This window comes from Anopheles arabiensis, chromosome 3 (assembly GCF_016920715.1).
Source record: "Anopheles arabiensis isolate DONGOLA chromosome 3, AaraD3, whole genome shotgun sequence".
Lineage (NCBI taxonomy): Eukaryota > Metazoa > Arthropoda > Insecta > Diptera > Culicidae > Anopheles > Anopheles arabiensis.
Window position 1 is genome coordinate 52,432,900 of NC_053518.1, and position 21,488 is coordinate 52,454,387.

The following is a 21,488-nucleotide window of genomic DNA, read 5'->3' on the forward strand; positions in this document are numbered from 1 at the left end:
CGGTGATCAGTACCAGTAGCTGGTGTGCGTGTTGTAAAGCGGTTTTGGGTGGCTATAGGAGATGAGGTTTGGTGGTCGTGTTGATGGGATTGAAAAAACTCACGTACACCGATACCGACGGGCCAAGTGGATGGTGTGAGTGCCGCATCTCGAAGGATAGCCGGGACTCTCACTTTGAATGAAAGCCAATTCATGCTGTCCACACTAACCCCTCTTCTCAGCAGGCAATACGCTATAACGTCATCGGTGGCTAAGCGACGCTTTACAGAAGCGACCACTTGTTCCACAGTGACGGCCGTTGATAAGCGGGATAGGCGGATGCAGATCCTATCTGTGGATGGCTCACGATGTGCAGCTTGAAGCGGTGATGATAACGGGTCGGTTCCCACCAGTTCATGCGGTTGTGTAGGTGCCGGCTGGACGGCAATCGTGGTATTGGTGTATGCGTTTGGCGATGACGCGGCACAAAGGATGTTACCGCGACTGTTTACAATTCTGTTTACACCAGGAGATGCCGAATCCTCGATTACGCGCCTCCGCTTTCTACCAGTGGCCGGTCGAGGATCAGGATTCCGAATGTGAGGCGTGGATGCAGTTTGAAGGAGGGTAAAACCACTGCGAACTTCGGCGACAATAGGCTCAACAAGCTTGCCGATAGCTGCTACAGCTGAGGTGAGGGCGGCTTGGAAACCGACCTGGGCGCCTATTTCTTTTACCGAACGGCAGCGCGGATTTTTAAGAATGTTAGTGCAGCCAATGCAGCTCCAGTGCAGGTTGACATTGGACAATACTGCGTCAATCAGCTCGGGGGGCAATTTGCAACAGCCGCGGTGGAACGTAGCGTCACAATATGCACAACTGATGATGCAGCCGGTGGCCTCTAGCGGTTCAGCACACGAGAAGCAAATAGCCGCCATGGCGAAATCACGCGTAATCGCAGCACAACACTGCTAAGCCGAGCAGGAAAAAACAGCAGGAAACCACAGTTGCGGTGCTACTAAACAATTCGCCAACACGCAACGATCATGTAAAGCAGTTTAATAGTCCGTAGAATAGGCAACAATGCGATGCGACGCAGAAAACACAAGAAAATTACTGAAAAATCACGGAGCGCGACGAAAGTGCGGCCGAACAGTTAAACGTCAAACGTCATAGTATTCTGTTCTCGATTTTGAAGGGAAGACGCTTACTTGCGTACTCGTTGATAATTTTTATCCATGCGATGTTTTCGCTGCTCGAAAACGATGTAATTCATCGCGTATAGAAGTAGAACGCAGGCAGAGCACGGGATCAGCCGTGTCCAAGTTTTTAACCAGCCCGTGCTTGACGGTCCAAGCAAGCAATGTTAGTAACAATGGGTCGAGGTAAACATTGTACCGATTATCAGCGCCATATGATAAAGCGAATGGCGGCTGCGGACATTAAGCGCAAAACGATCGAGTTCGTAATGGAACGATCGCGCACTTTTGTGGCAAACGCGCTTCGGACAACCGAAACGTGCTTAGACAACCGAAACGCGCTTGGACAACCGAAACGCGCAAGTCAACCGGACGTCTTCAGAAGACCACGGCGAAAGAAGACCGTAAAATTGTTATTATATCGAAAAAACACTGATCGCGAGGGCAGTGGTCCTGCTTATTACATCAAAAACCTAACCCAAAACACAAAAAAACTACTAACAAAACTATCCGAAACGACCTACTTGTGAAACATACACACACACCAATACACATTCACACATACATACACACACACACACACATGCACACACAAAAATGAACACACACACACATACACACACATGCACACACACAAACAACACACACACAAACCACACATAAACCTGTCCCAACGGGTGCATGCTGCGTTGAAAACTCTAGGGTCCTATCATTCTGTCCGATACTGTATGAGGAAGCTTGAGGAAGCAAGGACCCAAGCGGAAATTTTCGGACGATAACTCATACACTCTCATAATTTGACAAGCAATATATGACTGTATGTGTGGTTCTTCCTTTCGAACCATTTCGCTCTCCAATTCAAGCGTTGAAGCAGGTTATGTGTATTTGTTTTTGTGTATTATGTTTAGTTTGCATTTAAATCAGTTGTGTTCTTTCGTATCGTATCATTCATATAAACACCAACAATGTAAAAACTATTTAACCTCAAAATGTCTAACGCTAGACGTGCGATGAAGATAGCAGCCATTGCACGCGGTTGTGATTATGTGATTTTGTGCCGAAAAAAGTCTGAATCTCGTACACTGTTTCGTTTGTCAAATCGTGCACGAAATGTCAATCGAAAACACAGCCAAAAAGTGCCATTTTCATTCGCTTGGGGAAAAACGCCCCTCTCAACAATCTCAGAAAGAATTTGTATGAAATTTCTTGGGCTTGTTTTCGGCTTGCTCTCGGCTTATTGGTATAAACGTCACTCGGAGAACAAGTCCAGAGAACAGGCGCTCAGTGTCGTCACGGTGTAGCCGTATTGATGCGAGTCCACACAATGGGGTTCGACCCATTCCAACTGCTGTCAAAATGAAACAACAAAGGTATTTGGTTTACATGCGTTTTATTAAACAATAACAAGTCGACAAGTGGCGTCGTTTTGAGTAGCTAAAAATCAGTTCCGGATTAACGTATTTTCCTATTCCAGCTCATTATTAGTTAGCGAAATAGTTGTTCGGCGTCCGGCAAATCTGTAAGTGAAGGAATCAAAGCGTTAATACATCGAAATCATAACAAATTAGTTGATTTTATCTGTACCTATTATTTTAGATAATCATGACATCAAACGTCGGACGAGCTCCAGATGCTTCGACGAGTAGTTCCCAGGAATGTCCTTGTGTAGAACTAGCGCAGGAAAATAAAAAAGATATAAGGACAGTTTTGAATGCAGTGATAGACGTGCGAATGAAACAGGATGAGATTTTAAAAACTCAAAGCCAAAGCCAAGCTGAACCAACCCAAAATGATGATGGGCATATGGAAGATGAAGAAGTCTTTTTGTTCGCTTTGATTTCAACCAAGATAGGTCTAGATGACTTAGAAGAAAGTATAGCGTCAGCAGAGCGCTTCAATAATTTAAAAGGATGGCTTATGAAGAAGGTAAAAGCATCAAACGCAAAGAGTAGGATGCATCGGGCTCTTTACCTATTATTTAATAGGATATTTATAGTAGATTGCAATTGGAGTGGACGGGGAGGCAGCGGGCCTAAGGTAGAATTCAGGAAATATTCTAATATCCTCCGTCTATTTGCTGTTGTCGGAGGAGCAGGAAGGGCTTCAGAGGATTCTATTGTTGAGGATTTTTTTATAAAAAAATTTAAAAATTCGTAATCAGCTGCTCAAGCGAAAGGCATTGTGAAAAGTGTCAGTCGTGGTACGTTTTCAAGAAAGAAGAAGAAGAATTAGATAAATAAGATAGAATTCAATAATGTTCCTTTGACGATTTTTTTTTGCTTTGAATTTGTTGATATTGATAAGGCTTTATTTTTATTTTTGATTGTTGCTGAACTATTAGTCAATTGAAAAATATAAGCGAATTCATAAATGCTAGTAAATGTTGATAGTAATTGATTTTTCGGTTTAAGGTAGTTGTATGAATTATTCTTAATAATGTGGATATCAGTAAATACAAAATATTATGGAGTTTTAGTTATAAAAAGTTTCTATGAGTAATTTTGCTTCAACATACCAATTTTTATATTCATAATTGATTAAACTGGTGCAATCAATAAGTAGCAAAGTTAGCTTTAAGATTATTACCATAATTATGATACTTCATAGTTATCATAATTTGTGAATAACTTTTACAGAACAGAGATGGTCACATGCACGTTTGTCGAATACTCACTTGCTTACCTTTTTATCAAGTGCTAACCAGTTTTGAGGTCTACCATGAACCGCTTTCAATGCAGCGTCGTCGTTTATTAGATGATCTATTGATGAGGTCTAATGGGGACGTATGTTTTCAAAAGGCACGACCATTTACGGGACTCATACAACCTGAAATTTATATTAAATATATTTTCACAATTATAAGCTTGGAATAACGGTCCCCAAAGCGTACTTACTCAAAGATGTATATGTTTAAGTACAAGCAAGCAACGCCATACATTGAGCACGTATTTCTGCATAGGATGATTATGCACTTTAGGGATAACAATTTGGTTAAATCGGAGCATGTACTCGACTCGAGGCAACAGCGTGCTGGTTTGATGTTTTTTATATAGTTCAATGAACTAGTACGCTTGAACTTGGCCGCTTCGCGCAGCAGCATGAAGCCTTGCGCGTACGATGCCTTTCGTGCTCCGTGCTCCGGCGAGTTGTTTGCTGCCCTGAGCAAGTTCATCCTTCGGCGTGGATAAGTAGCTGGAGAAGTCTGCTTCGTCTTTTGGCATCACCGGAACGCTATGGTAAATTGCGACAATTTCCGTCAACTTGCCCACACCCTTCTGGCCGGCCCTGTCACGAATACAATCCAGCAAGTAGCCCTTATAGTCGCGGTAGAATGATCCACGTGATATCGATCAGGAACGCATTCAGCACATCCTTGTTCCACACGTCGAAATCCTTTCCTTCTGTGTCTTGCCGAACGCCAGCATCAGGTGGCATGCTGAGCAGATCAGTTGCATGTAATCGTACTCTTGTGTCGTGCCTGGACATCGTCCCGTTGTGTACAATTTCCACAGTGTCCGGCACCGCATATGCCGATTCGTTCACAACACGGGTTACCGTTAGATTTTGCGCATATAGCCTACCGGGAGAATGGTCACCTACATTAAAACCAGTCAATTAAAACAGAACAAGTTCAACCCACCGGGAACATTTCCTTCATCCCCGGAAAAAGCGTCCGGGTATGGGAAGGGTCGTAGCGAGCCCCTTCCTCTGCACCGTTTAACAGCTGCAGACGATGCTGACTAAAGATTGACGTACACTTATCAACAGAAATTAGCAGGTCGTTATTGATATACCAGTCAGAGAAAACATCAATCGATCTTTACAGAGAAAAAGAGTCGGAAGTGTTCCGTACGATACGAAACAGCCTAACATCATCCCCGCCAGAAAAGGTTATATGGCACAAATCACATCCTAAAATGAAACAATCATCGAAATTAAACACAAGCACACCTTACCTCAGCGTCAGCGTCGTGCTTGAAGGTTAAAAATTTCATCCTGCTTTATTGAATGCTCCAAGCTATTTTTTTGGCTTCCACCACAACTAAATAATACTGTCGTTGTTAGTTTTATGTTTAATCTACAAAACGAAACGTTTTTCATAAGAAATCTCACATACTTGACATACTTGAAATCTCACATACTACAACTTAACACTTGACACTTGGTCTTAACGGTTGTGTTCTGGTTTGCGCTCTGATTATTTTTCCGTTTTTTGTACGTGTTTTTCGTGCTGTGGTTGTTCCGGGCCTGATTGAGTGAGGTTACTGATCGAGTTCATCGTTGCTGTATTCATCAGTCGATTCCGGGCGAGTTTTTCACCAGTGTTTGGCGCTGAAGTGTGCTGCTCATCTGGATCACGACTTTTGCTGATCGTCGACATGGCTGCTCCCTGCCCTTCATGCCTTAAGCCTGTAACGGACGAGAATGTATATGTGTGTGCTGGATGGTGTAATGAATCGTTTCACCATGCCTGTCTGGGAGTCTCTGATGCAGTGCTGAATGAGATTCTCATCCCCGAGTCGCTTACTTCCTGGTCCTGTGCTGGCTGCAAGAACATCCGGCGTTGCAAATCTGTATTATTGCACGAATTTACGACCGTCCTGGATGGTTTCAAGGAGGAGCTTCTGAAGGAGTTTGATCGCCGTTTTAATCATGCACTTGTCGCCATACGTAATGAGATGTTGTCAACACTTACTAAGAAAGACGTTAATACGCACACAACCTCACACTCTGTTCGTTCCATGGTGGACCGCCTGGAAATGCAACCATCTCTCACCAACACATTCATACCACTCAGTGCACGCAATAGTGAATCCATCCGCACTTCTCAAAATGCACCGAAGCGCAATGCGCCTAAACGTAGACTTGTCGATTATTCACCACCAATCACAAAAACCACCGATATTGCCGCTCCTCTACTTTTTGGCACAGCAATTACAACACCGTCTCGGGTCTTAGCTACGGTTCCGATGGAACAAAAGTTCTGGCTGTATTTGACGCGAATAGCCCCCTCGGTATCAGACCAAGATGTGAAAGCGATGGTTACTCACCAACTAGGCACTGATGACGTCACCGTTATTAGGCTGCTGCCACGGGATCGCGAAACGAGCACTCTCACTTTTGTTTCGTTTAAGGTGGGATTAATGCTCTCGCTTAAAAGCAAGGCTCTCGCTCCGACTACCTGGCCTGCGGGATTGATTTTCCGTGAATTCACTGACCGTCGATCGCCTGTTGAAAATTTTTGGTGTCCTGCTTCTCGAAACCTTCCCCACAAACCTTCGGAAATCTATACCAACACACACCACGCATCAATGCCACATCCCACCACGGGTCCTCACCTTGCTCATTGCCCATCACCGAAACCGATCGCACATTGCACGATAGAGCCGTCCACCGAAGCCACATGCACCGAAACAACAGACAGACAGCAAGTAACAATCTAGCATTAGATAGTAACAGTATAAATAATTACCTGGCACCTCGCCCCTCACCATACCATCACACACCACGCATCAATGCCACATCCTACCCCGGGTCCTCGCCCCGCTCATTGCTCATCACCGCAACCGAACACACATTGCACAATAGTACCGTCCACCGAAGCTATACGCACCAAAACAACAACAGACAGACAGCAAGTAACAATTCAGCAATAGTTGATAACAGTAATAATAATCAGCTGGCACCCCGCTCCTCACCATACCTTGGCGTAGCACCAATCACTGCTGTGGGCCTCGATGATAGTTCGGCTCATACTCACCTGAATGTCTCTTCTAACTTACATCTGCACGTGTTTTATCAGAACGTTAGAGGAATTCGTACCAAACTTAATAATCTACGTCTAGCTCTGGGAGAATCTGATTACGACATAATTGCACTGACAGAAACGTGGCTAGACGAGTCAATACCATCCTCTCTCATCTCTGATGATTCCAATTCAATTTACCGATGTGATCGTAATGGTGAGAACAGTTCTCGCTCTCGCGGCGGAGGAGTGCTGATCGCATGCTCTTCTAAGCTCTCTAGTACACAGATAACACATACATATGCAACTCTGGAGCTGGTCTGGTCGTGCATCAAGCTTAATCATGTGTCGATTTACATCGGAGTAGTTTACATTCCACCGGACCGGAGTAAGTGTGACGATACGTTAATCGCTCTGCATGATAGTGTCAGTGTAATTGTGGAGAGAATGAAACCGACTGATTTGTTGCTGCTATTGGGAGACTTTAACAAACCATCTCTCTCCTGGATCGCTTCACCATGTGACGTCAACTGTTTTATCCCTTCGATGACCGACAATGATGGATCGCTAACGCATGGAATGGTGCTTAATGGATTGTCACAGATATCGGGAGTGAAAAATGCTTTTGATCGCCAACTGGACCTTATTTTCGTAAACCAGAATGCTAAATCGGCCAGCTCAGAGATTTCTGAATCCAACACACCGCTTCTTAATCTTGACAATTACCATCCAGCATTAGAATTAGCAATATCAATTCAAACTTCTGTTTCTGTTCCGTTCGCTCGTTCTAACCCTAGAGTAAAACGTTTTAATTTTCGTAAAATGAACTTTGGTGCTTTTGAGCAATTTATGTTGAATTCGGACCTTAATTTTATTGAATCACCCCCTTCTATCGACGATGCCATGAATCAACTTAATCATGTTATCCTTTCATCCTTCCCTCTTTGCTGTCCCATCCTAAATCCTCCTCCTAAGCCTGCGTGGTCGAACAGATCCTTAAAAGCTTTACGAACGGATAAGAAGCGTAAACAGCGTGCATATATGCATACTCGCTCTCAACATGCCCAACGGGTATACAAATATGCTTCCACAGCATATCGTATTTACAACAGAGCGTGCTAAAAACTATACATCATGCGTCTCCAATTAAGATTTATCTCTGACCCTCGATCTTTCTGGCGATTTGCTAATAATCGTCGCAACTCTATCGGCATCCCTTCCATAATTTCCCTTGGCGATGAAGTGGCTGATACGCCCTCCAGCTGCAGCGAGTTATTTGCTAGACATTTTTCTAGCGTATTTGTGGACCCAGACTCCAGTCCAGTATCCTTATCTGATGGCTTAGCATATGTACCAAGTGATATAATTTCCTGCAACACAGTGGCTATCGATGATGAGGTCATTTACTCAGCATTGAAAAAATTAAAAAATTGCTTTACGCCGGGTCCAGATGGCATACCCGCATGCATATTGAAAAAATTCAGCACTTTGTTTGTTTCCATACTTAAACGCCTGTATGTGAGATCCTTTCAAGAGGGAACCTTTCCAGCTGTTTGGAAAATTGCTTGGATATGTTCTATTTTTAAAAAAGGTGACCGTTCAGTCGCTTCAAATTATCGTGGTGTGTCCATTCTATGTGCTATGGCTAAGGTGTTTGAGTCACTCGTTCATACTGCCATTCTTCCATGCGTAACAAATTATATAACGCAACATCAACACGGATTTATGCCTAAACGATCCACCACGAGCAACCTAATGCACTTTGTGTCTTCATTAATGTCGAATATTGCATGTAATCGTCAAGTGGATGCAATATATACTGATTTTAAAGCCGCTTTTGACAGTCTACCACATGACCTGCTAATAGATAAGCTAAAGAAATTAGGAATAGGCTATCCTTTAATAACTTGGCTAAATTCATTTATAGCAAACCGTAGCTACACAGTCAAAATAGAGAATTTCCTCTCTTCTACATTCATAGGCCAGTCGGGTGTACCCCAGGGAAGGGCTTAGCCCTTTACTGTTTATCTTATACATAAACGATTGTATTAATGTTCTACCTGCTGATGGACACCTTCTATTTGCTGACGACTTGAAGATATTTCTTCCTGTGTCCTCTATTGTTGATTGTCAAACGCTTCAGAGTTTTTTAAATAATTTTTCATCTTGGTGCTCGTCTAATGGGTTAGTGCTTTGTCCCCCTAAATGCTGTGTTGTCTCTTTTGGTCGTCCTAACAGGAAAATTACATGGAATTACTTTTTTGGTCAAACTCAGATCTTTAGAGAGTCTTCTATTAAGGACCTTGGTGTTTGGCTCGATGACTCCCTCACATTCAAGGATCAGATCAATCATGTCGTTGCTAAAGCGAACAAAGCGTTGGGACTAATAATTCGTCTTGCCTATGAGTTGAGAGATCCGCTATGCCTGAAGGCGCTTTACTGTTGCTGGGTTCGATCTATTCTGGATTACGCTAGTGTTGTGTGGACCCCGGCTGGAGGTGTCGCTATGCAGAGACTAGAGAGAGTGCAGAGGAACTTTACGCGTATAGCTATTCGTAGATTTCTGCACGGACATAATGCACCTGTGCCCTCTTATTCTCTCCGCTGTCGTATGTTGGGCTTGATGGAAATCAAATCCCGGCATTCACACGCGCAGTCTTACTTCATTGCCAGCCTCCTGACTTCCAATATCGATGCTCCTTCGCTCCTCAGCTCCATTCCTATTTACGTCCCTTCTCGTCGTCTCCGCGACAGACCTCCCATTTTTATCCCCTCCCGCCGTTCTGTTTTTGGTCAGAGAGATCCATTTTTGAGAGCTTGCGCAGCATTTAATGAAGCTCATGATTTGTTCGACTACCACGTCCCCTTGTCCAGTTTTCGCTCTCGTCTTTCTGAGTCCTTGTCTCTATCATCAACCTCCCATCCTTAACACTTCCTTCTTCCTTAGTTTGTAAGACATATTATTGTGATACCCTAGGCGGCTGACAATATGAAATAAATAATAATAATAATAATAATTTGCACAAAATACTCACAAGATCACCGCAAACGCAAACACTTGCTGTTTACATTTTAGGGGCGCCACAAATGTGGTCCCTAATTTTTTAAAAAGATACGCAACACGCTTTGCGAACTACGTTCAGATAGAATTCGATTTATTTTTTTCTTTTAAGCCGCGGAACGGTGAGTTCGGGAGAGACGCGAAAACTAGTGTTGTTCGTTCGAGAGTTGCCGGAGAAGAAATGTGGGGTAAGCCGGACGGATATGCGCGTGTCGGTGTGGAAACGTTTAGGACGAGAGAGAGCGTGTATGGAGCAAGCCACCGTTTTTACAGCTGCGGTGCAGCATGCTACCACTGTTTGTCCTGCTCTAGCTTTATGTGCAGTCCCTGTCTAACTAGCCCGTTAAACATTTTCTGTCGGTAGTTCTAGATGTGCGCACCAGATGGCGCTCTGGTCGCTACAACATTTTGGCTTCACTCTCATTTGACATGTCAACAATTTGCAAGCCCCAAAGTGTGGATCAAAAAGGGGGGGTGGGAAGGGAGAGAAGGTGATGAGATCGAAGCGGCACGAAATGGCCGTTGCAAAAACCGCATGCTCAGAACGCTAAGTCCCAGAAGAGGGAGATCGAGCTACGAATGTGAAAGAGAGGGCATGAGAAAATGAGAGAATTTGAGTGCCATTGTTGGGAGGGATGAGTTATACACTCACGCGTTCTCATATAAATACCTCGCTCGTTCTCATATAAATACCTCTCAGTTCTCATATAAATACCTCGCTACCGTTCTCATATAAATTTATTTGTATGTTTTTCGGGGGTGTACCACTTAAATTTTCGATTTCCATTAAGACCTATTTAATGGTAAAACTAACAGTTTTACAAATTGATTTGCAATTGCCTTCTAAGCATTAATATGTTCTACTCAATACATTGGTAGGGTGTTTGTAAACACAGTTTGAGTGCGAGAGCAAACAGCCACAAGGTGAAAGTTTTAGTTTAACTATTTATTCTCCTGAAGACAAATAATAATCCAAATAAATCCAAATAAAATAGCACAAAAAAATCCGATCAAAAACTTTAAAACGGTGTCACCTGCTGCTCGCTTCTCTCGCAACTGGCTTGAAGCGCGTGTAACCGTTTCCCTGTCATTTTCCCTAGCTGTCATTTCACCAAAGTCGAAATTCGGCTTCCCCTTCCACTTCGTGGCCTCGTCTGCCGGGTTGTGGTCAGTAGGTACCCATCTCCACTCGTCAACCGATGTGCTCTCCAGTATTTCGACCACCCTATAAGCCACGAAGGGTTTGTAGTTTCTTGGATCCGACCTTATCCACAACAACGCAACTGTGCTGTCCGACCAAAGCACAAGTCGTCTCACATTAATCGGATGATGCTCCTGCGTGTAGCGTAAAAATCTCGCTCCCAACACGCAAGCCTGAAGCTCAAGCTTCGGAATAGTAAGTGGCTTCAGTGGCGCCACCTTAGCTTTCCCACCGATGAGTGTGCACTGAGGTTCTCCAGCATCATCAAATATCCTCAGATATAAGACGCATGCATAAGCGTGCTGACTTGCATCGACAAACAAATGCCATTCGCCATTCTCGTACATCTTCTTCGATGCTGCCGCAAAGTAACTGCGCGGAATGCGTAGGTCTGCTTTTGCCGGTAGCAGATCAATCCATCTACGCCAATGGTTCAACTGCGTGTTGTTAATCTCTTCGTCCCACTGCGTGCCAGTTCGCCAAAGATCTTGTATCAGGATCTTGCCGTGGATCACGAACATCGCAAGCAGCCCAAGAGGATCATAAAGGGACATCACACATCGCAATACCTCTCTTTTCGTTGGAATCCTCTCTGCTATCAAGAGGTCAGACACCGCCGTGCACGCCCTAGTGCAAAATCCAAGCTCGTCAGATGCAGGGTTCCATCGCATTCCCAATACTCGTTCCGCCTCGTCTCCCATGGACGATAAACATTTGATGTCGCCATTTGCTTCGCCAAGACATCTCATCAATTCCATACTGTTTGAGGTCCAATTCCTCAACTCGAATCCGCCGTTCCTAAATATCTCCCTTACGTCATGGGATACCTGACATGCTTCTTCTTCCGTCTCGAAGCTGTCCAGAAAGTCATCTACGTAAGTCCTGTCGATAATTCCCTCCACCGCTCGTGGGAATTGTTCCATGTGCTCTCGTGCGTTTTGGTTCTTGACATACTGCGCTGTTGCGGGTGAACACGCAGACCCGAACGTCACGACGTCCACGATGTAGGTTTCTAACTCGTCCGTTGGTTCGTAACGCCACAAGAAACGCTGCGCGTGTTTGTCTTCCTTTCGTATCATAATCTGCAAAAACATCTCCTTCACGTCTGCACACGCCGCCACTGCGTACAGACGAAATCGGAAGAGTACGCCAAGTAACGAGCTCAACTCGTCTGGTCCCTTCAGCAGCATGTCGTTCAACGATGTTCCATGCGCCTTAGCTGCTGCGTCCCAAATCAGCCGAACCTTTCCAGGTTTATTTGGGTTGGTAACCACCCTTATCGGTAGGTACCATACGCGTCGCTGGTCAGCCTCCTCCAGCTCACGCACCATAGCCTTGTGAACATACTGCTTGCTCAACAAATCTCGAACTTGTCGATGTACTTGCTCCTTAAGATGTCCATCTCGCTCCATCCTCCTCTCCAAACAATTGAACCTACGACGCGCCATGTCGATGCTAGGAGGTAGCTCGATGTCATCTTTCCTCCACAGTAATCCCGATTCGAATCGCTTCCCGATTCGTACCGTGGTAGTGTCCAGAATCTGCTTCGCACGTCGCTTATCTGGATCCTGTTCGACGCCGTGTGCAGCAACAATCAACTGCATGTCGAAATATTCTCGAAGCGTCTCGTGAATGTTGCCTTGGTCGTTGCACTCGCAAATATGCAACAACCGTTCACACTCCAGATTCGCCGGTTTTCCGTAAATACACCACCCAAGGCGTGTCTTTACTGCGATTGGATCACCAACGCCTCCCTCCTTAGTCCTGAGAGGGACCGCCAACCGCAAATTGTTAAACCCAATAAGCAGCTTGGTTTCCGCATCCCGATATTGCCGAATCAGTAGCCGCTCCAAATGTTGCCATCTCTCTTCCTCCTGCACGAAGGATTGTCGAGGTAGGTTTAGCCCTGGCACAGTCCGTACCGAGTGGATGGCAAACCGCTTTGTAGAATCAACAGGTCCCACCTTCAGGTTTACTCGTCTGGATCCAGCCTCGATCCTTGTAGTGTTGCCTGTCCAATGGATGCAAAGTGGCTCCACCTTGCCCTCATCGCCTAATTGTTCCGCCAAATCGTCATCCACTAGCGTCATGGACGAGCCTTCATCCAAAAACGCAAACGTCGTCACCGTAGCAGCCGGTCCATACACGGTGACAGGCACTATTCGAAAGAGCGCCTTCGATGATGATGACACGTATTGGTGATGGTTACTCTCCGCAATGACACGACCATCGATTCCTCCTTCACGGTTTTCTATAATATTCTGCTCGCTGCCGATCTCGCGAGACTCCTCAGCGCCGTGTAGCAACGCATGATGTCGGCGCGTGCACCCACCAATGCTGCAAACCGCTCTGTTTTGGCACGTCCGCCAATTGTGCCGCTCCAGACAGCTAAAACATAAAGAAAGTGCACGGGCCTTCCGCCAGCGGTCCTTCACCGCCATTGCTCCAAACGCGAAGCATTTGCTCACAAGGTGTCCCTGTTTGTTACACACAAAACAAGATTGTCCTACCTGGATGGCTCTTGTTCCCGATGTGGTCGCTCCCTGGTTTTCAACGTGCGCATGCACGTAACCCTTGGTGTTAGGTTTCTTCCTGTCGGCTTTCAATGAGGATGAATCCAGCCTGGTTAACGTCTCAGCATCGTCCATCCATTCCGTCATGAATCCGCCAAACACGATTAGATCCGGTTCCGTCACGCCTCGTATGTGCCGTGCCCAACTGTACTGCTCGCTCGTCGGCAACTTTTCCACGATCTCTTGCAGCAGCAACGGGTTGGTTAAGTGTCCCCGTAGACCAGCAGCCTGCATGTGATCTACCATGCTCCGCACTGCCTCGCCGAACGCCACAACAGTATCGGGCTTCTCCCTGCAAGGTGCAGGAATCCGACGCACTATCCCAATCAGCGCTGAAATGAGATGTTCCGGCCGACCATAGCGCGATCGCAGCGTCGCAATCACTTGTGGCACCACCTCCGGTAGCACTAGACGGCTTCGCACAACTTCAAGCGCAGGACCTTTGAGCGCCTTCTGCAACCGTATCATGTTTTCCCAGTTGGAAAAACCACATTTCTCCGTTGTGTAGTCGTAGTGCGCAATAAACACGGGCCATTCCGCCGGGTCCCCTGAAAACTCGGGTAATTCGGTAGGCACGTTTCGATTAACACTTTCTAGTCGCGGGGCGAGACCACGCTCATCCCGCTGCGAACCTCGCATCGATTCTCCATCTGGCCGGGACGGTGTCACAGCCGATGCTCCCGAAATCACATTCACACCCAACTCCTCGGACAACAAGTCCTCCTCCTCCTTCACAAACTTCAGCTGCAACTCGAGCTCCATCCGTTTCCTCTCCGCCTCCTGCCGCCGCTTCATAATGGCTAGCCGATTAGCCACGCTGTCGGATACCTTAGCAGGAGTGAGGTTAGGTTTGCTCACCGCGTTGTAGCTTGTCCCACTTGAAGAAGGCATGGGTGTTTCTGCCGCTTGTTGGATAACCTCAACCAGTTTGAGGTTATGTTTCTCAGCCACGTTTTGCGTAACCTCCTCCAGATTGAGGTTAGCATTTGCAGCTTCCATTTGTTCTGCGTGCTTGACCGGCGTCCTCTGAATCAAGCCGGACCGTTGCTTAGCTTGACAAGCCACACACAACCATTTCCGCTGTTCCACAGCTTTCGCGGGTTCCGTCAATCTGGCGCACGAAAAATGCCATCATAAATTGCACTCGTCACATGCAACAAAATCCGGATCATCCCGCTGATCACCGCAAGCCTGGCAGTGATCGTTCCGTTTTGGGCCCATTTCACCTTTGGAACCGTTTTAAAGGCTTTTTAATGTAAACACAGTTTGAGTGCGAGAGCAAACAGCCACAAGGCGAAAGTTTTAGTTTAACTATTTATTCTCCTGAAGACAAATAATAATCCAAATAAATCCAAATAAAATAGCACCAAAAAATCCGATCAAAAACTTTAAAACGGTGTCACCTGCTGCTCGCTTCTCTCGCAACTGGCTTGAAGCGCGTGCAACCGTTTCCCTGTCATTTTCCCTTGCTGTCATTTCACTTCATCTCGTTTATACGTCCGGGTTGGACTCATCAATAGCACTGCCTTTTCCTAACAGTGTTTGAATCCGAAGAAGATTTATTTAATTGCGATAAACGAGACCTACGACTGATCAGTGGATAAAGGCATTTCAACAGAAGATGCCCTCTTCCTAGGATGGATTTGACATGTCCCCTGAAGATCATCTTGTAGTCTATCGCTAGCCACAGATACTTTACCGACGGCGACCATGGTACAGTCGTCCCATCAACTAAAAGCCCCGGGCTCAGAGGTGGAGTCAGCGTTTTCTTAAAACGATGGGGAAATAAAATTGCCTGGATTTTGGATGGATTGATTTTGATCTTCCAATCTGCAGTAAATCTCAGGAAGCCATCAAGACATCGTTGCAATCTGCTCTTTAGTTCAATCATGTTTCTACCTTTGACTGCAAAGGCAGTGTCATCTGCGAACAGAAACAGTATGCCATCACAGGGGAGGGGAGGGATATCCGTAGTGTACAAGATGTAAAGTAACTGGGCCAGAAGGCTCCCTTGTGGTACACCTGCTGGCACAGGATTTGGATCAGATAAGGCAGAGTGCAAGGCCACTCTTAATGTTCTGTGTTTTAAGTAGCTGCTAATAATTTTAACTAAATAAACTGGAAGACCAAAATTAACCAGCTTGTGTAAAAGCCCACCATGCCAAACGCTGTCAAATGCTTTTTCAACATCCAACAGTGCTACAGCTGTGGATTTTGAATCCGCTTTGTTTTGATCGATGCAACCCTTGACTCGTAAAAGCTGATGAACTGTTGAGAGTTCTTGTCGAAAACCAAATTGTTCCGGTCGAATGAGATTAAGCTCAGATACCCAGTTCTGTAGGCGGTCAAGAATTATCCTCTCAAAAAGCTTACCCAACGAGGGGAGCAAGCTGATTGGACGATAACTTGTCGGAAGCGTGGGGTCTTTACCGGGTTTGAGTGTAGGCACAACCTTGGCACACTTCCATGTGCTAGGGAAGTAACCTAGTTGTTGTTGTTGTTGTTGTTGTTTATTGTATTAAGTGATTGGCCAAACAAGCGGCCTTATCACTAAATTAAAACTAAAACTTAAATAACTAACGCAGTGTACAATGACAAGACGGATCAACATAATCTAGTAGGTAGGTGCCAGTCAAATAAAATGTAACGCTGATTAAACTTACGGGCCATCGCAGTCATTGGGTCGTTCTCGCTGTATGCACGTCTTGTAAGGTCAGTTCTTATTAGTCTGTAGTTACGGAACACTCTAGGAGGGACATTTATGTTGACTCTAGCCAGCAGTTCTGGCGAATCTATCTCACCAACAATAAGTTTGGACAAAAACGTACATTGAGCATTATCACGTCTCCTAGCAAGTGTGTCCAGACCAAACAACACACAACGAGTATGATACGATGGACGAGGGGCTACATTACGCCACGGAGTGAAGTGTAGGGCAATACGAGTAACTCTCTTTTGGACAGCTTCTATTCTATTGGACCAAACACTAGAGAACGGACACCAAACTGTATAACTAAACTCGAGGTTCTAACGAACATAGGACTTATACAGAGTTAACAGGCAGTGTGGGTCATTGAGTTCTCTCGAATGTCGACCAATAAATCCTAGCATTTTGTTAGCTTTGTCTAAAATATCACAGTAATGTTGTCGGAAATCTGGTTTGCGATCCAGGGTGACTCCTAAATCCCTGACCGTATTGCACCGCGGTAGTTGTGTCCCTGATATGCTATAGATATACCTTATCGGACTAGCTATTCTAAAGAAAGACATTGACGTACACTTATCAACAGAAATTAGCAGGTCGTTATTGATACACCAGTCAGAGAAAACATCAATCGATCTTTGCAGAGAAAGAGAGTCGGAAGTGTTCCGTACGATACGAAACAGCCTAACATCATCCGCATAAAGCAGACAATCTGCTTCCGTAATGGCCAGTGTGACGTCGTCAATAAAAAGCGAGAACAGCAGTGGTGCCAAGTTGCTGCAATGAGGGAGGCCAGATGAACTCTCGAAAACGTTAGAGGAGACACCATCGATTTGTACGTAGTACAACGTTCAGAGATATATGACCTGAACCAATTCACCAGCGGAGTAGAGAGACCGATCCGGGCGAGCTTAGCCAACAGCAAACGATGGTTCACACGATCAAGATCTTTAGATCTTGTATACTGCATCCATCTGTGTTCCGGAAGTAAAGGCTGCGTGGCAGTTGGAGACGAATTCCACCAGGTTTGTGGTAACACTGCGTCGAGGAAAGAAACCATGCTGGCGTGTAGAAATATAAGAACGACAGTGATACATTAGCGAGTTTTGTATGACGATCTCAAACACCTTGGCACAAGAAGGCAAGGTGGTTATACCGCGGTAGTTCTCAGCAGAGTTTTTATCCCCTTTTTTGTACACCGGAAACATCACAGAGGATTTCCAGGCCGTGGGTACAGTACTTTGTGCAAAAGAGAGTTGGTAGATTTGAGACAGAGGCTCTGCTAAAAATTCGCAGCATTTGGCAAGGATTGCCGTAGGAATACCATCGGGTCCAGGGTTGTATGAGGTTTTGACCTGCTGCAGAGCACGTAGTACAGTATCTACCGAGATAATAATATCGCGTACATCAATGTCAACAACATCACGGGGCACATTATTTAAAGCTGCTTCTAATGATAAGCTTGCATCATCCGTAGTAAAGCAGTCCTTGAAACGATCAGCAAATAAGTTGCACATGCCTTCCTTACTGCTTGTGGAGACGTTGTTATATGTGAGAACATCGGAGAGCGAGCTGTTACCGCGTTTTGATTCAACATACCTCCAGAATCGTGTTGGGTGTCTGATGAGCGAGAATTTCACTCGAATGAGATATTGAGTATGAAGTTGTCTGTTATAGCTTCTATATACATTATGGGCAGCAATGAACCTTAATTTGGAGTGTTGAGTACCATTTGTACTGTAAAAGCGAAAGCATGATGCTTTGTTTTGCTTTAGACGGCGTAAACGTGCATCAGACCATGGTGGATTGCGACGCGGTGGCATTAGAGGACAGCAATCAGATATAAGCGCCAGTAGTGTTGTGTTAAATAGTACCAATGCTGAGTTAACATCCGGATTACCTTCCAGGAAAGACCAGTCAGTAGATTGAAGCAGTTCAGCTAGACGGATAAAGTTAGTTCGCCTGTAGTTACGTGTGCCGGACTCACGGTTTGGTGAGGTAGAACGCCAGGAACGAGCTGTATTGCCAGCACCAGTTAAGTGTAGTTCAACAGGAGGATGATGAACATCAACGGCAACCATAGGGAAAGGTGACACCACCGGTGGGGCACAATAATGTAGGATCTCGTCAGAGACAATTATGAGATCGAGAATGTTATTCGATGCATTAGGTATAAAGTTGATCTGAGAAAGCCCATTACTATAGATGCAGTCCAGCAAAGAGCGGCAGTTGTCCGTAATTCGTGGATTCTCATAATTGATTCGCAGTGCAGGAACGTTAGAATCATCGGTGTTCCAGGAAAGATTGGGGAAGTTAAAGTCTCCGAATAGGAGAAACGTATCGGTGGTTGCACAAGCAATATTATCTATGGTGGAGCAGATAGTTTGCATGGTAGTAGTGTTGTTTACTAAATCTGTGGGGATGTACACTACACCCGTGATAAAAGTACGTTTATTACCTAAACTCTTACCCAGAGTTGCTCAGCGGTATCCTGTGTAGGACAAAGTATTGTACGTAGGTGTGAAGCAACGGCAATAAGAACCCCGCCACCGGTTGATTTTTTACTATTTTTGCTGCTGCGGTCTGTTCTATACACTGTATAATTATCCGGGAACAATTCCGAGGAATCAATCGTTGAATCCAACCAGTCAGGATAATAACGTCATAGTGGGTTGTAGAAACATAGTCAAATACTTGATTGCATTTAGATTTCAATCCTCTAACGTTTTGGTACAGGAACAATAATTCGTCAGTATTATTACTGCAGGCGACTCCTGTAGGATTGACATGATAGCCGTGCGATGTGTGAGTGTAGTGTCCGTTCTTTGGCGATGGTTTGTTTTGGTTTCACGATCATTAAGTTGCGTGGGCCTTTCGTCAAGCACTGCCTCAGTAGAAAAAATATTGTTTGTTGTAGGAAAAACAATCGTCTGGTAAGTGCAATTATTATTTACTAACGTTGTTTCAGCGCCGGTGTTCTTCGTTTATTGAGACGTGTCAGAATGATTTGTGTGATTGTAAGTGTGCGCGATGTGCGTGGAATGAATCTTCTTCTTCTTTGGCTCAACAACCGATGTCGGTCAAGGCCTGCCTGTACCCACTTGTGGGCTTGGCTTTCAGTGACTAATTGATTCCCCCCCATAGCAGGATAGTCAGTCCTACGTATGGCGGCGCGGTCTATTTGGGAATTGAACCCATGACGGGCATGTTGTTAAGTCGTACGAGTTGACGACTGTACTACGAGACCGGCGTGGAATGAATACCGGTGGGTTTGCGGTGTTGGTGATGTGCGTGGAGTGTGTGCCGATAAAATTGTGTGATCCAGCAGTGGCGGTGACCGAATATTTAGTACCGTAGGCAAAGTTGTAGGGGTGGAGAGACCCATTGGCGGTTGTATACGAAAATTTGCACTCGGCTGTTGAGTTCGATAGTCAATGAATTCAAGTACTGATAGGCCAAGAGTCCAGGTGTCAGGGGAAAGAGCCTTGTCATGTAGTGATAAAGGCACTAACACTTTAAACGACAGGAATGAGAGTGTAGCCGTATTTGTACCCTGGCGAATAAGACAGTATGCTGTAGCATCGTCAATGGATAAAGCTTGTTTGACCATTTGTACAATTTGGTCACTGGTTGTATCGGGAGAGAGCCGGGAAATATACAACGCGCATTTTTGCACCGTGGAATGAGCGGGAACTATTTTGATCGGAAAAGCTGCTTTATCCTTTTTTGTGCCAGTTATCACAGGTGGTGCATGAGTTTTGCGTTGAACATTGTCAATTCGCTTCGTATTGTTGTTTTGGCTATTTCTTTGATTGCACGTAGCACCGAATGTAAACAATGCGTGATTGTCCTTAATGACATCGGAAAACAAACGTTTGGATGGATTTATGCGACGAATTTTTGCGGGAGGGTGACTGCTACGTGGAGTTTTTAGGTCAGGTTGGCTCATCCGTGCAAACTCAGTTTTAATTTCGTTAGTCAATGGCTCCATAACGGTCTTGATGCTTTCGGTTACTGTCGTTATTGCCGCCTGGGATCCAGATTGCATGGCTGCGTCTCATTCGCTGTCGGGACGTTGACGTGATCGGACGTGTTTTTTGCGCTCTGTGTTCGTTTGTGACCTTGACGATTAAAGTGTGCGGTGTGTTCTGCTCGCACCAACACATGCGTAAATGAGTAAGTGGCGAACTGTGCCATATCATGCCTGCCCCGCAGTTCGAAAGAAAAGAGTGAAGCGTACGCCGGATTTACTTGCTGAAATGAGAAGAAGAAAACGCGAGGAGGCTCAACCGGAGTCATCGACCCCGGCTTCAAAGAAGAAAGGGAAATAAAAATCACGCCGGCGACAGCTGACGACGTAGCTGTTAATGCAGCGATGGATGGTATTGATGTACCAAATACTGCGGAGGAAGAAAACCACCGCAAAGAAAAAATCCCGCCAATTGTTGTCTCGGGATTAAATGAGGAGGAATACGGTTCCCTTTGTGATGCCACTCAGTCAGGTGCCATTAAAGCCTCCTTTAGTTTCGCTTCTGGAAACACGTGTCGCATAAATGCGGCATCAAGAGATGACCATGATAAGGTCAAAAAGTTGCTTGAAAACTACACGAAAGAATTTTATTCTCATGAATTCAAGGCTGATAAGCCTTATCAGGTAGTCCTAAAAGGACTACGATTCGGCTTGGCTGAGCAGGTTACCGTAATGTTACGTGGCGTAAAATTACAACCATCGCTTGTACGTGAAGTTAAAATTGGTGAGGGCCGGGGACTCTCATCAAAACTCTTTGTTGTCTCCTTTCCAAAAGGAGCAATCAGCCTAGAGGAGTTGCAAAAAATAACCCATATTAACTACACCACCGTTAAATGGGAACGATTCCAACCGAAACATAGAGATGTGCTACAGTGTATGAACTGCCTAAACTTTGGACATGGTGCTAAGCACTGCCCAATGTCACCGCGATGTGCTAAGTGTGCAGGAAATCACCGCTCAAAGCAGTGCACAAAAGAGATGGGAGATGTACATAC

The 21,488-nt window shown here is 45.3% G+C and overlaps 1 protein-coding gene and 1 pseudogene across 1 annotated transcript; both read right to left on the minus strand.

The window, feature by feature from the left end:
• Positions 1–2,551: 2,551 nt before the first annotated feature.
• Positions 2,552–4,528, minus strand: LOC120901051 (annotated as a pseudogene).
• Positions 4,529–10,524: 5,996 nt separating this feature from the next.
• On the minus strand, positions 10,525–14,758 carry LOC120901052. The gene is made up of 3 exons (XM_040308756.1): positions 12,002–14,758; positions 11,532–11,686; positions 10,525–10,558 (listed from the first exon to the last, which is right to left on the minus strand). Exons 1-3 carry the CDS (start codon positions 14,756–14,758, stop codon positions 10,525–10,527), a joined length of 2,946 nt encoding a protein of 981 aa, XP_040164690.1.
• Positions 14,759–21,488: the final 6,730 nt, after the last annotated feature.

Coding starts and splice junctions, on each gene's coding strand:
- LOC120901052 (XM_040308756.1), bottom strand. CDS start 14,758: ATGGAAGCTGCAAATGCTAACCTCAATCTGGAGGAGGTTACGCAAAAC. Junction 11,687..12,001: donor CATGTCAGGTATCCCATGAC/GTAAGGGAGATA, acceptor ATCCACGGCAAG/ATCCTGATACAAGATCTTTG. Junction 10,559..11,531: donor GCGGCAGCATCGAAGAAGAT/GTACGAGAATGG, acceptor TCACATTCGTAG/CTCGATCTCCCTCTTCTGGG.